This window comes from Macaca nemestrina, chromosome Y, assembly GCF_043159975.1.
Source record: "Macaca nemestrina isolate mMacNem1 chromosome Y, mMacNem.hap1, whole genome shotgun sequence".
NCBI classification, from domain to species: domain Eukaryota; kingdom Metazoa; phylum Chordata; class Mammalia; order Primates; family Cercopithecidae; genus Macaca; species Macaca nemestrina.
In genome coordinates, this window is record NC_092146.1 from 4632753 (window position 1) to 4649272 (window position 16520).

At 35.7% G+C, this 16520-nt stretch overlaps 1 protein-coding gene across 8 annotated transcripts in view; it reads right to left on the reverse strand.

Annotated features, from left to right (window-relative positions):
* Window positions 1–16520, reverse strand: part of LOC139360952 (ubiquitously transcribed tetratricopeptide repeat containing, Y-linked) — a 215591-nt gene that overhangs the window by 45057 nt on the left and 154014 nt on the right. For all 8 annotated transcript variants that reach the window (XM_071089429.1, XM_071089428.1, XM_071089427.1 and 5 more), the window contains 4 exons: window positions 4356–4420; window positions 4208–4282; window positions 3566–3714; window positions 1136–1250 (listed from right to left, as the gene is read on the reverse strand). In XM_071089429.1, coding sequence (XP_070945530.1) covers window positions 1136–1250; window positions 3566–3714; window positions 4208–4282; window positions 4356–4420 — 404 coding nt within the window. The remainder of the gene's footprint in view (window positions 1–1135; window positions 1251–3565; window positions 3715–4207; window positions 4283–4355; window positions 4421–16520) is intronic.

A 16520-nucleotide genomic window follows, 5' to 3' on the forward strand; every position in this document is an offset into this window, starting at 1 on the left:
ATAAACTTCTTTTTTCCTTGTTTGCCCTTGCTGTTTCTGTGTATTTGGAGTTTCCTAGGTTCAGAACAAAGAGTTCAGATCAAAGTGTTTATTGATGTTTTAAATGTTAAAAAACATCACCTTTGCTATGAGGAGGAAACCTTATGCATCACACAACAAAGGCAACAAAAAGTCATTATTTCTTGCCAGTAGGTGAGAAATTTAACCTTATGTTTTAATAAGATGCACTTTTTACCAAATAAAATGTAAAGACATTCCAAAAGGTTAAAGTAGAAATTTTGTGAAACATGCATATTGATTAGAATGTAAACTTCATATATAATTATGAGAATTTTGTCTATTTTTTTACAATATGTTTTAAGTATGTAATACAGTTTCAATTATGTCTGTATTTTTCCACTACTATCTTTACCAACTCTAAAAAACAAATCTGGTGATTCCTTTGTTATTGATATTTTTAGGTTGAATTACAAAGATACACAAGATTGAGTTACTAAGCTATAAGGGTGCCTTATTTTATAATTTCCCGTAATTTCTAAAAACAATGTAAGTAAAATTTTTCTTTAAGGCACACATGTCAAATCTGGAAGAATGCATGAAATTTTTACATTAACATAAAAAACAATTTACTCTCTTATCAATTCACAGCTATCACCACTGCAGAGACTACTTCATGGCATCTTTCTGTTTGTTTGTTTTGAGACAGTCTCAGTCTTGTCACCTAGAATAGAATGCCATAGCATGTTTATGGCTCACTGCAGCCTCAACCACCAAGGCTCAAATGATATTCCCATCTCAGTATCCTGAGTATCAAGAACTACAAGTGCAGGCTAATTGTTGTGATTTTGCCATGTTCCTTAGGCTGGTCTCAAACTCCTAGGTTCAAGACATCCATCTGCCTCAGCATTCCCAAGTGCTGAGACTACAGGCGTAAGACACTGTGTTTGGCATGGCATCTTTTCATTAAGTATTTAGATAACATAAAAAATTTAAAATCAAGTCATTTAAAAAAAATTTCTGCTGAGCAGTAAGTAAAAACACTGATAGTTTCATTAAGAAACTCAGCTTTGCACTTCGTCCTTTACGACTATTTTCTCACAGTTATGTTAAATGAAAGTTTAGTTCAGAAACCTACTTTTCACAGAAGTCATTCAGAACACCCCAATAATCTTCAGGTACAACAAACCATTCACAATCTCCTGGACCAATATTTATGTTAACAGAGCAGAAGTTGTTATTTTCTTGGTGACCTGAAAAGTAAAAGAAAATGAAAGTCACAACTGCAGCAGCATATGGACTGAGTGAAAAATATATGCTTAGAACTTTGAATAGAACATAATATACAATACATATTAGCTATAGCATTACTATTTCCTTCTCTATAAACGACTTCTCAATTCTCACAAATAGTACCAGAAACCTTATTAAGAGAAAGGTATAGTGTTCAAAATGTAACCTGTCTCCTAGCACTCTTAGCTCCTACCACATGTCAAATGTTAGCATATAATGTAAAGAATCACAACTGTTCCACAATGAGTAGGTGCATGGCAAGGGGCTTTAAAAATAAAAACTACAAATACTAGGACACCATGGGCACCTACCCATGGTGAAAGAGTTAGAAACATTTACATTACATACCATATATATAATCTTAGCTTATGATCTGTCAGCAATCTCAACATTTTAGAACACATTAAAGATTGTATCAGAATACGAAGTGTATTATAGCAGGCATCATTTCTACTAATGTAATACTGGAATAAAATCTACATATACAGAAATTCAAAACAATGTTTCTTTAAATTATATCTGGCAAACTAAAACATACTACATTTCTTCTAAGGAATTCCTTAACAGTTCCATAGGACACTGTTGAAGTACTAATGTTATACAAAGAAACCAAAAAACTCAAACACTTTAGAGACAAATGACAAGGAGATAATCTATTAAAAGTTTGGTTATTCCTCTGCTAGATTTTAAAAGAAAAACGACATTTTTCATTTCATGTGATTTGCTTCATTTTCACTGTGAAAATGAAAGGTGTTTAATATCTACATTTATTTGCATTGTATTATTCATTGGCAGATCTGTGAAAAATATCTTATCATGTGCCAGTCTCATCAATCTGTTGAATGTAAGTTCCATGAATTTTGTCAGAAACAGATATTGAATATCTTCGCTTGTCTTAAAAAAAAAAGCAGGTCAATGATTTAGCAATGATGAGGTTGTATGGCTATTTTTAGAGCTCTGAGTTGAGGTGGAAATTTTTCTGAAGAAGTACCACATTCTGCCACTGTTATTGACCACTTACTGGCCATAAAATTTTCCTGCAGGCTTCAAAATATTTCTTGATTAATTCAACCTAAAAATTACAAGGCAAAGAGAACTTACATGTGAAACTTTTAGGATGATAAATCATTCTGAAGACAAAAGAAATTTTTTGAATTGCAAATACTATCAAGCTGCTTTTATATACTACTTCTTAAGCTACTAAAAACAAGTAAGAAGCTACATCTCCAGTAGCACAGACATTTGCAAACATATACTTCTTTAAGTTCAAAATATAATTTCAGCAGCATTTTCCAAACCTCAACAAAAGTACAGGAAAATGTGCATATTTCAAAAGCCATTTGTACTACTGTGAGGTTTTCCAACTGAAGGTGCAATTGACCTTCAATTTGAGGAAATTAATCTGCAAAGTAATGAAACCCAAAATGAAAATAACACAAAAGGAAACAAAAATCTAACCTGTAAGTGTCTTTAAGGCAATTAATATATTCAAGAAAATACGCTCAAAGTTTGACATTAGTGTATGGCAGTACTGATCTACTTGAAAAGACATTTTTGAGGCTCTTACTACTACAGAACAACTTCAACAGATGTACATTTGTAGTTAATATTGATGACACAAGAACACAGTATTTGAGCCCAATGAAGTACTATTTTCTTCAAAATAATTCCATTCTTTTAACTAGTAAAAAAATGCATTCATTTGTTATTTACTTTGATTTTCATCAATAAAAATCCATAAAAAAGATGAGTTTTGTTTTTATAGAACACCTAAAAAATATCATCAATTGAACCTCTTGGCTTGCAAAGTTTAAAATATTTAGTATCTAGCCCTTTAAAGAAATGTTTGCTTAAAATTAGGAAGTTTTTGGATTACATTTTATTAAAAAAAAAAAAGCATCACATACTTTAAGCATTGTCAATGAAATTTTTATTATACATAACTTGAGTAAACTGGTTCATAATACATCATTCTTACTGTAATTGTGGTGAAAACCTCTGAAAAACATTGTTAACTTGTTGTCATTCCTAACACTCAGTAACTTAGCATCCCTTTCCCAGTTCATATTTTTCTGATTTTTTTCATATAAAAATGATGGAAAAACAATACTCTGAGCTCAATTATAAGAGTAATATGAACATTTTTACCTATAATAAAGTATTTTAAAATCCTTTTGGCTTTAGAAGTATAAATGACAACGTGTTCTCTTTGCCTGTTCCACACGATAATCTCAATTTTTTCAATCATATAAGGTATGTTAGTCATTAAAATCACCTGGTGTCCGACTCCCAGGAACTTTCATATATAGTTGTACTGTATTCATGCCCAGAATGGTATGTCCAACGTGGCTTAGAAGATTTCCTGCTGACACCACACGCACAAAAGCAGGAAGTTTAGTCAGTTCATGTAACTGTAACTTCCACCTGCAATAAATTAACAGATTAAGAGTAAAAACTCATGAGAATTACCATATCCTCAAAAACCTTGTGAGTCGATCAGAAAAATAATTAAATCTATAAACATTTTACCTGTACAGTCAGTGCAACTAAAGTGTTTAACCTATTTCAAAAATAATAGTCTTAAGACAAACACAGATTAGTGAAAAAAATAATAAAATGTCTAACTACTAAATAAAAGAAATAACTTATCTTCCATTTATAAAGTTGTATTAATACAGAGGCACTATGATTTTAAGAGTAACATTTCAATTGTAAAACCCTGTCAAAATAATTTCAGAATTGTAGGGTTATTAGGTAAAACTAACACATCAACATAAAAAAACAAGAAACAGAGAGAGAGAGAAAAAATAACTAGGAATACAAAAAAAAAAAAAAATAGAAAACTAGACAATTCCCAACCCTGCAATACCTTCATTGGTTCAGTTCATGGAAACAGTACTAGTGCAGGGAGACTTACTTTTTGTTATCAGAGAGGTCAATGTTGGTCCCAAATTTTATGGTTTTAAACGGTCCTTTCCTTCTCCTTCCAGAACTTAAAAAAAGAGAGAATATTAAATCCATGTATTTTAGACAGAAATGTTGAGTGGGTGCTAAAAGTTACTTACTTCTCTGAAGATGTGGATTCATTATCTGAATGATCTTTGTGTTGTGTTCTTTTCTCATTTTCTTCCTTCAGGTTAAGAAAAAAATATTCATACTTAGTATCCTCTAACAGGCTATCACTTCCATTATACAAATTATGAAAATACTCATCTACATGGGCAGTACTGACAATTTTTGAGAAATAAGTTTCTACAGGCACATTTCACAGAAAGTATCTTCTATAATCATATTACATTAAGTCACAGGAAAAGTCAAAGTCCAGTGCACGGTACTCAACATCCTCTGTCATCTACAAAATTAATACGAAATTCAGTTATTATACTAATCTATAAGAAAAGCATGTAGTCATTCATATTTTACTTTGGAGCAAGGAATTTTCTAAATGGTAACTGAATTTCATTTAAAATGATATGAAGAGAATATGAGAGAATGAAAAATGAAAACAAGGACAACATGCGAAAACTTTCTAATTATATATATATAAAAAAAAAGATGCGAGAAAGCACCTTAATAAGACAGAATTCCTACCCCTGCCTTTTTTTTTTTTTTGAGCCAGAGCCTCACTCTGTTGCCTAGGCTGGAGTGCAGTGGCATAATCTCAGCTCACTGCAATCTCTGCCTCCTGGGTTCAAGGAAGTCTCCTGACTCAGCCTCCCTTCAATTCCCTTTTGTAATAAGCAAAAAGCATTGTTTTGTTTTTTCCTGTAGACACTGTTTTATGAGAAAGAATCTGTAGACTCTTATACTTAGGCCAAGGACAAGATAATGTAGAACAACTTGAAGCCAAAAGTACTGAGGGGTATAACTATGAAAGTTAATTACAAGTGCCAAGTAGCAAAGCAATGGCACATATTCTAAACTGGGAGAAATATGTTTCCATCCATATGCAAATATGTACAGAGTGAGCAATGTTAAGATCCTCTATTTCTGATTATAGTGTCATATTTAGTTACCCTGGCTTTCTCTGTGGGTGAATCACATTAACAAAGCTAAGAGCATATGGATGAAGTTCTTCACAGACTAAATTTTCAATGCAAGGAGTTCTATATACATAATAAAATATTTTCACATTTTAATTTAACATTTTTAATAAAAAATTAAATGCTGAATATAAAAATGTTTTTCTCTTGAGAAATATTTCAAGAATATGTAACGAGAAAATGTTTCTCAGAGGACTTGAAATCCACATGTAAAAGAATGAAGCTGGACCCCTACCTCATAATGTATAGAAAAATTAACTCGAAATGAATGTGACTTAAATATGAGATACCACACAAAACTCATGCAAAAAAAAATTAGTAAATCTGTATGACTATGGGTTAAGTAATAGTTTCTTAGTAATGACAAAAACAAATGAAATCCAAGAAATGCAAATAATTAAACTTCATCAAAATTAAAATTTTCGTGCTTCAAAGGACACTAACAAAAAAAAAAGACAACTCACAGAACAGAATAAAGTACTGACACATTTAACACGTGAGAAGGAATTTCTAACAAGAATATACATGCATATAATTTACAGTTCGATAATAAAAATAGCCCAATTAAACAATGGGGAAAAGAAATAAACATGCATTTCACCAAAGAAAATATAACCATTAATAACATGTTAATGAAAAGATGCTTATTACTTCAAAACCAATAGTATGGTTAGAATCAAAAGGAGATAATATATAGGTATCAGAGAAGACAGATAAATGGGAAACTTATAAATTAAGAATAAAAATGTAGGCCAGACACAGTGGCTCATGCTTGTAATTCCAGCGCTTTGGGAGGCTGAGGTAGGTGGATCACTTGAGGCCAGGAATTCAAGACAAGTGTGGTCAACATGATGTAACCCTGTCTCTACTAAAAATACAAATAACAATTAGTCAGACATGATGTTGTGTGCCTAAAATCCCAGATACTTGGGAGGCTAAGCCAGGAGAATTGATTGAATCCAGGAAGCAGAGGCTGCAGTGAGCTGAATTATCATCATGCACTCCAGCCTGGACGACTTAAGGGAGAATCAGTGTCAAAAAAAAAAAAAAAGTAAAATGTAAAATGATGCAGCCATTTGAAAATTAATCTGGCCATTCCTTAATAGAGTAAACAACGAGGCCGGCTCCAGTGGCTTACACGTCTAATCCCAGCATTTTGCGAGGCCGAGCTGGATGGATGATTAGAGGTCAATAGTTTGAGACCAGCCTGGACAACATGGTGAAATACTTTCCCTACTAAAAACACAGCAATTAGCCAGGTGTGGTGGCGCACACTTGTAGTCCCAGCTACTCAGGAGGCTGAGGCAGGAAAATTGCTTGAACCCAGGAAGTGGAGGTTACAGTGAGCCAAGATTGTGCCACTGCACTCCAGCCTGGGCAACAAAGCGAGACTGTCAATAAAAACCAACGAAAAACCCCAAGAATAATAAATGAGTCATTATACCACATAATCTAGCATCTATACAAGGGAAATGAAGATATATGTACACAAATACTGTTTTTGAGTATTCATAATAGCATTACTCACAATACCTATGAGGCAGAGCAAAAATAACCTAAATGTTCATAAACTGATGACAGAGTTCCTCCACCAAAAACAGTTTATATCCAGACAATGTAATATTGTCACTATAAGAGAAGTGGTTTAGTGATACATGCTGTAAATGAATAGACCTTGAAAATCTTATGCTAAAAGATAAAAAAGAAACCAGTCACAAAAGAAATTATATCATCCCATACACACACACACGCAACCTTTATTAAAATTTATTATAATGATTATACACCTATGAAATACACTAAAAACCACTGAACTGTATATATGTGTAAATATGTGTAATTGTATATTATGTAAATTATCTTGATGAAGCAGTATAAAAAGAAATAAAGGACAGGTGACATGAGCCCAAATGGTGAACGAAGAAGCCCCAAGCTCTCACACTTCCATATGTAAAAAAGTTGAAAACTACCTAACATAATCTGATAGAATTTATGGAAAGCAATCACAGAGCTATAGCATCCAAGTCAACAACTTATAAAAAGCCACACTGAAATCAGTAGGAAATACTATGGTGTATTTTACTTGTGCTTGCCTCACTCCATCAAAGGCCTGGTACAGTGTTGCTATAAATGAGGTGTCAATTTTGTTCCTAATTTGTTCCCTCAAAAGAGACAGAGCAGAGAAAACCTCAGCTGTAATATTCTAATTCACCTAGGGACTGTCTAAAATACTGGTCTCTGTTTTGTCTAATACTAATGCTTCTCAAAAACTTTTTAAAAATTCCATTTAGCATGCTATGAGCCTGGATTTATCCTGAGACTCTGGACAAAGACACTGTAAGAATACAACGATATATCTTATAAATAGTAACACAAAAATTCTAACAAAATATTAGTAAGATGAATTCAGAAATACATTATAAAAAGTTTGTATGTAATGAACTAGTGGACTTTCCTCCTAAAATTCATGTCAATTTTATTATTTTTATTTTTATACTGCAAAAATTGTTGTTGGTATTTTGATAGAGGTTACATTGAATCTGTGGATCACTTTTGGTAATACTGACGTGTTAATAGTATTTAGTTTTCCAAACCATAAATCCTTTTCTTGGTCTTAATCTTAGAAGAAAAGCTGTCAGTCCTTGCTAGGTACGACGTTGTTATGTGTTTTTCATATATGGCCTTTATTATGTTGAAGCCCTTTCCATTTGTGCCTAGTTTGTACAATGTTTTTATCATATATAAACATCTTGAATTTTGTTTAATTGTATTTGTTACCAGTTGAGATGATCATACGAGTTTTTTCTTCGTTTTATTTTTTTTATTTTTTATTTATTTATTTTTTTTTTGAGACGGAGTCTCACGCTGTTGCCCAGGCTGGAGTGCAGTGGCGCGATCTCGGCTCACTGCAAGCTCCGCCTCCCGGGTTCCCGCCATTCTCCTGCCTCAGCCTCCCGAGTAGCTGGGACTACAGGGGCCGCCACCGCGCCCGGCTAATTTTTTGTATTTTTAGTAGAGACGGGGTTTCACTGTGGTCTCGATCTCCTGACCTTGTGATCCGCCCGCCTCGGCCTCCCAAAGTGCTGGGATTACAGGCTTGAGCCACCGCGCCCGGCCTTTTCTTCGTTTTATTAATGTGTCTCGCTGTGTCGCCCAGGCTGGAGTGCAGCCGCGCGATCTCGGCTCACTGCAAGCTCCGCCTCCCGGATTCACGCCATTCTCCTGCCTCAGCCTCCCGAGTAGCTGGAACTACACGCGCCCGCCCGCCCCCACGCCCGTACCCTTCTCACCACTGGTTTCAGCAAACAATTTTTAACTATGTCTCTAAATACAATTGCAACAAAAATGAAAATTGATTAAGTGGGACCCAATTAAGGCATAGAGCTTCAGCACAGCAAAATAAACAAACAAAAACTATTAACAGAGTAAATAGACAAGCTATAAAATGGGATAAATTATTTGTGAACTATGCATCTGACAAAGGTCTAACATCCAGAATCTATAAAGAACTTAACAAATCAACACAAAAAACAAATGACTCTATTAAAAAATGGACAAAGGATATGAAAAGGGTATGTCTACTTAAAAGAGGACATAAATTTGTTTTCTGCTAGGAGAAAAAAAAACAACATACAAGTGTCAGCCAAAAAATAGGAAAAATGTGGCTGGGCATGGTGGCTCATGCCTGTAATCACAGCATTTTGGGAGGTCGAGGCGGGTGGGTCACCTGAGGTCGAGAGTTCGAGACCACCCTGACCAACATGGAGAAACCCCGTCTCTACTAAAAATACAAAATTAGCCAGGTGTGGTGGCACATGCCTGTAATCCCAGCTACTTAGGAGGCTGAGGCAGGAGAATCACTTGAACCTGGGAGGAGGTTGCAGTAAGCTGGAGATCGTGCAATTGCACTCCAGCCTGGGCAACAAGAATGAAACTCCATTCCCTGCAAAAAAAGAGAGAGAGAGAAAAAAGGAAAATGTTTGATCATCACTAATTATCAGAGAATTGCAAATCAAAACCACAATGAGATACTATTTCACATTAGTCAGAATGACTATTAAAAAAGTAAAAAAAAAAAAAAAAATGCTGGCGAGTCTGTGAAAAGAGAAGGATTATACACTGTTTATGGGAACATAAATTAGCCACTGTGGAAAGCAGTTTGGAGAGTTCTCAAAGAACCTAAAATAGAGCTACCATTTGACCCAGGAAACTCATTACTGGGTATCTACCCAATAGAAAACAGAGCATTCTACAAAAACAGACACATGCACTCCTATGTTCATCATCACTGTGCTATTCACAACAGCAAATGTGCCAGGCCAGGTCTCATTAACAGCTGAACAGGCAGGCCTCCATCACAACTGTTTCAGCACTGACTGAGTGGTTAATTTAAGTATTAAAAGCTGAAAGAGTCAGTGCCCTCATATAAAGGCTGGAATGTAACAAAAGTCCATCAATAATTTTGCCCAGGCCTTTTCTGGGCCTTGAAGATAACAAAATAACAAATTCTTAACAGGATCTGCTTAGGATTAAACAAGTTTTTCCTGGGGATCTGAAGAAACTCCCCAGACTTCCACAAGTAAGTTTTATTGGCGGTCTAAAGAAACTCCCCAAACCTCCATGATTTAGCAGGAAACAGGATAAAGGTACTCAGCACCTGGAGACATCTAGATCAAGTAAATTTACTGAGGCTCCAGAGGAAGGTCTTCAAAACTCAGACCTCAGTTATAAATTAGAAGCTGTTAATCACTTATGAGTTTAGATTAATGCACACTACACATTGACATATAGCTTAGAAGGTATATAAGCTCTAGAATACTTTGTAATTTTGAGTTGGTATGGTAATATTTTCCTGGCTTTCTCCCTGTACCCGGTTACTTCAGAAATAAACGCTCTTCTTTCCCAGTTCATGTGCATCTCATTATTGGGCCATGAGAATAAGCGGCCCAATCATCAGTTTGGTCTGGGAACACAAAGACATGGAATCAACCTAGGTGCTCATCAATGTTGGATTGCATAAAGAAAATTGGTACATATAGACAATGGAACACTATGGAGTCAAAAAAAGAACAAAATGATGTCCTTTGCAGCAACATGGATGTAGCTGGTGACCATAATTCTAAGCAAATTTACTCAGAAACAGAAAACTAAGTGTTGCGCATTCTCCCTTATAAGTGGGAGCTAAACATTGAGTACATATGTACATAAATGTGAGCTATATGTGAGAGGAAAGGAGGTGGAGCATGAGGTAAAAAAATATCTATTGTGGGGTACTATGTTCACTTTCTGGGAGTATTAAATCCAAGTGACAAACTTGCACATAAACCCTCTGTCTTTAAAACAGAAGTTGTTATTTTAAAAATAAAGGGCCGGTTGCGGTGGCTCATGCCTGTAATCCCAGCACTCTGGGAGGATGAGGCAGGCAGATCACGAGGTCAGGCAATCAAGACCATCCTGGTTAACACAGTGAAACCCTGTCTCTACTAAAAATACAAAAAATTAGCTGGGTGTGGTAGAAGGTACCTGTAGTCCCACCTAGTCATGAGGCTGAGGCAGGAGAATGGCATGAACCCAGGAGGTGGAGCTTGCAGTGAGCTGAGATCACGCCACTGCACTCCAACACTGTCTCAAATAAAATAAAAAATTAAAAGATAAATGAATAAATAAATAAATAAAAGACAGAAAAATGAACACTTCCTAATTTCAAAATTTACTATAATACCGTAGCAATCAAAATAGTGTAGTAGTAGCATAAAGACAGACATACGGACTAATAAAAGAGAACACAGAATCAAGACAAAAACTCTTGCATGATTTCTGATGAGACTGCCACGACCATTGAGCAGGAGAAACGTCAGTCTTCTGAATAAACGGGATTGGAAAAACTAGATATTAACACGCAAAAAACCAAAGTTGGTTCTTTATCTTGGATCTCATACAAACTTAACTTGAAAGAGATCAGAGACTCAAACATAAGAGTTAAAACTATAAAATTGTGAGAACAAGTAAAAATGCTGTGATATGATATTCGGCAATGATTTCTTAAACTTCAAAAGAATGTGTTAACAAAGTAAGTAAATAAATTGGACTTCACAAAAATTAAAAAACTATCAAAGGACACTATTACCAAAACAGTAAAATTACGATAAACAAAATTGGAGAAAATAGTTGTAAAACATTGTAAATCACTGCAAATACTTGTAAATTCTCTTGGCCATTGCCAGTGGGAATTAACATGGTGCCAGCACTGCGCAAAACAACATAGTCTTCCTTTAAGTTCAGCAAGTAATTACCACACAATCCATCAGTTCTAGAGACAGAACACGTAATTTACATCAATTTTCAGAGCAGCAGTACTCAACACAGTAACTCAAATGTGAATAAACAAAATGTGGTACATACTTAATGGAGTTACTGTTCAGTCATAAAAAACAGTACAATTATGATGCTAAAAACATAGATGCACCTGGCTGAGAAAGCCAGACATGAAAGGACAAATACTGTATGATCCCACTTACATGAGCAACCCAGAATTTGTGAAATGTATTTTGAAAGAAAGTGAAAAAGAGATGACCGGGTGCAGTGGCTCACACCTGTAATCACAGCACTTTGGGACACCAAGGAAGGCAGATCACCTGAGGTCAAGAGCTCAAGACCAACCTAACCAACATGGAGAAACCTGTCTCTACCAAAAATACAAAATTAGCTGGGTGTGGTGGCACATGCCTGTAACCCCAGCTACTCAGGAGGCTGAGGCAGGAGAATCGCTTGAACCCAGGAGGCAGAGGTTGCAGTGAGCTGAGATCACACCATTGCACTCCAGTCTGGGCAACAAGAGCGAAACTCCATCTCAAAAACAAACAAACAACAAAAACAAAACAGATTATTAAGGAGTTGAGGAAGAAACGTAAAAGGAAAATATCACTAAGCTAACAGGAAAAGTCCAGCTTGGAACTGCTTAGGGCAAACTCTCATTCTATTCAAAGTCGCCCCACTGCTCACTGAAATGAATGTGTATCTGATTGCCTACTTTGGAGAGGCTAATCAGGAACTCAAAAGAACACAACCATTTTTTCTGTTATCTACCTATGGCCTGAAGGCCCCCGCCCCAGAAATGAGTTGTCCCTCATTTCCAGACCTAACCAATGGTTCATCTTACATATACTGATGGATGTTTCATTTATCCCTAAAATGTACAAAACCAAACTATACTCTCATCACCCTGGGCATATGTCAACAGGACCTCCTGAGGCTATATCATGGGAGCATGTCCTCAACCTTGGCAAAATAAAACTTTCTAAATTAAATTAACTGAGACCTCTCTGGGATTTTCAGGGTTCACATAGAGGTAACCAAAGAGGGATTTTCAGTGGAGGTGCCTCTGACCTTTGACGAATTTTCTATGGGTGCTTGGTACCAGCTTGAGTTATCTTTAGGCACTACACCAACATGACAATTTGCTGAGGCATGGAAGAAGCCCCTCCAGAGAATCCCCGATCTCCCAAAATTTGTTCAAGATCCGAAGTTTATTTTGCTGGATCCAAAGTTTATTTTGCTGTACAACTCATTTTTTTTCCTGAGTTTTACTTGCTTCTAACACAAGGAAGATATGCTTTTCCTGCTTCCATGATGATGATGGAAGGCAAGTAACAGTTTGTGCTCTCTTCCAACAGGGAAGATGAGTTGTTTTTCATTTTTTTTTTTTTAACCTGCTTCTAGGATGCTGTGGAGCAGTCATCAGCCTCAGACCCAGCCATAGGTAACTGACTGAACTGTGGTTTGCTTTGGCTAAAGTTAAGATTAACAACCAGCTGGTCTTAATTTCTCCTTACCAGTAGAGCACTCAGTAATCATATAAACTGTGCGATCATTTGTTTTGCATAAATGTTTTGTTGTTGTTTGTTTCTGTTTTTGTGGTTGTTTCAGTCTTTTTCCCACTTGGGTTTGGTCAACTCTATATGACTTGATCAAATCCAAAGGAAGTTCCAAATTATGGGGGAAAAGGCCTCTGAAGTGACTAAATTCCCATGAGACAGAGAGAGAGAGAGGAAAAAGATTGTGTGGTAGGGGAAGAAAACCAGCTAGCAAAAGGAAAAAGAAAAAGAGCAGAAAGTCTATTGATTTTGGCTACTATAGGGCTTTATTGATGTACCAGCCACCTTTTGGCAAGCCAGCCCAAAAAGACAGAGCAATTGCTGTATTTCTGAAATAGGAGCAGTTTATCCTATTTAAATATGGTAATGAGATTTTAAAAGATTTTTTTTTAGACAGAATTTTGCTCTGCCACCCAGGCTGGATTGCAGTGCCACAGTTTCGGCTTACGGCAACCTCCACTTCCTGGTTTCAAGTGATTCTCCTGCCTCAGCCCCCTAGCTGACATTACGGGCGCACGACACCATGTGCGGCTAATTTTTATATTTTTATTAGAGATGGGGTTTCGCCATGTTGGTCAGGCTGGTCTCGAACGGCTGACCTCAGGTGATCCACCTGTCTTGTTCTCCCAAAGTGCTGGGATTACAGGTATGAGCCAGCATGCCCAGGCACTTCCGTACTCTTAAAAAGAAGACAGTGGTACTAGTTTAATAAAAATAGTTACATCTTGAATTTAGTAAGATTACCATAACTTCTAATCTTTTGGCTTCAGGCAGTATAGTCCACAGGTAGTAAGGCTTATTTTAGGAAAGAAATGTTACTTGGTTTCAAAGTTAAACTGTAAACTAAGTTCCTCCAAAGTTACTTTGGTCTAAGCACCAGGAATGAACAAGGACAGTCTGAAGGTTAGAAGCAAGATGGTGTTAATTAGGTGAAATGTTTTTCTCTGTCAAAATGTAATTATAATTTTGCAATGGTGATCTCAAAACTTTAAATAATTACAATTGTAGTTTTTATAAATAATCTAGTTAAGCAATTAAGTGAAAGTAATACTATAAATACTTGTAGACAAACTTGTCAAAATTTAGAATCTATAGTTAAATAACAGATGTGTTATTATTTGTGTATTTTCAAATAAAAAATATATTTGTAGGAAAATATTCATTCTAGAAAAAAGGGTGTCTATAAAAAGTGAACAATTTTTTGTCTAACTCAAAGCTTAGGTTATGTATAAAACAAAGTAAGCCGGGCACTATGGCTCACATCTGTAATCCCAGCATTTTGGGAGGCTGAGGCAGGTGGATCACCTGAGGTCAGGAGTTCAAGACCAGCCTGGCCAACATGGTGAAACCTGTCTCTACTAAAAATACAAAAATATTAGTGGGGCATGGTAGTATATGCCTGTAACCCCAGCTACTTGGGAAGCTGAGGCAAGAGAATTGCTTGAACCTGGAAGGCAAAGGTTGCAGTGAGCCAAGATTATGCCACTGCACTCCAGCCTGGATAGCAGAGTGAAACTATCTCAGATAATAATAATAATAATAATAGTAGCAATAATAATAATAATAATAATAATGTAAAAGGAGTCAGCAAATAAAAGAGTTGAAAAGAAATTTTATAAAAATAAAGAGATTTTGTTTTGGTAAGAAAGCTTAAAGAGAAATAATTTCATGTGAGAAAGAACCTTGTATAGTAAATTTAGTCCTAAGTAAAACGACTTGGTTGTTTAAGAAAGAGGGATGTTCAGGACAAATCAGAAAGTCAAGTATGTCATGACCCATCTGCATAGGTCATAATAAGAGGATTTATTAAAAAAAGAAAAGCTTTCATATATTCAAGTTGTCTATGATTAAAGGGAAATGACAATGTCTTTCTAGAGATTGGATTTGATGTAAAAAAAAATACACATTAAAGGATGATTGGTTTGTATAACAATGAAATTTTCATAAGGGGTTGATTTACTCTTAATAAATTATAAGAGATTTTAACCCAAAGTTCAACTTTTATTATATCTTGCTTGTTTTGGTTTTCTAACCCCTTTTAAAAGGCAAAAGTAGGCCAAGCGCGGTAGCTCACATCTATAATCACAGCACTTCGGGAGGTTGAGGCAGGCGGATCATGAGGTTAAGAGATCAAGACCATCCTGGTCACCATGGTGAAGCCCCATCTCAGGCAAAAATATAAAAATTAGCTGGGCGTGGTGGTGCATGCCCGTAATCACAGCTACTGGAGAGGGTGAGGCAGGAAAATTGCTCGAACCTGAGAGGTAGAGGTTGCAGTGAGCTAAGATCATGCCACCACACTCCAGCCTGGCGACAGAGCGAGACTCCATCTCAAACACCACCACCAAGACCAATACTAACAACAAAGGCACATAATAGTAACATTCCCCTTCAGTTCATTTTCAGCTCAGCTAAGTTTTTCTTCCGAGGGTTCTGTTTGTTGTGGTCTGATGCTAACAATGTATTCTTAAAGGTCTAAAGAAAATGTTTCTTTCCACAGAATATTCTGTGACAAGCACAGAGGTAGTTTCTTTTGCCTTTTGGTAACTGGCCTAACCGATTTTACATTTTATCAAAATAATTCCTATGCCATTATTATTAAGTTTGGTTTGCTTAGGAAAAACTGAGATTAGAAACAAATTTCTTTAAATTAAGGTTGTATGTCCTTGTATCTTGCTGTACGTGCTTTTAAAGTCCTTGTGATACTGAGTTACAGGGCTTTGACTCGTGGTCTAAAAACACTGAGTCCTGCTGAGTCTTAAACACTGAAGCCTCATCTTCAAGCCTGGTAAAAGATGCCAACCAAAATAAACTGCATTCCTGAGAAACAGGTCCAGAAATTAAAGCTATTCAACTCCTCAAGGTCCAAGGACTATTGCAAAAGAGGTGAGTATGTGAGATTTTAAGGGACGATTTTGAAAGATAAGAGATACTCAGTTCCTGTATAAATTAACCATTAATGTCAAAGACACACTGATACAAGACCAGCATATGTGTCCCTGTGTGAGATTAACAAGGATTTTTTGAAGCATTAATCAACTCCTTAAGGAAGATTATAAAAGAGTATGGAAGTTATATCTTAATATCACTATGAAAATTTTATAGATTGTTTATAAAATTTTGGATAACAAATTTAATTGGTTTCATGCTGTTTTTATTAGGGCTTATTGTGTGGGAAGTTAAGTATCCTCAGTAATGAAGGTTTTCACCTTTTTAAAAAATTCTTGAGTTATCACTCCGTTTTAAATTAATGATTTATTTTACAATGACCTCTGATCCTATTTTGTAATATCAAGGTGCTTTAAATCTTTAA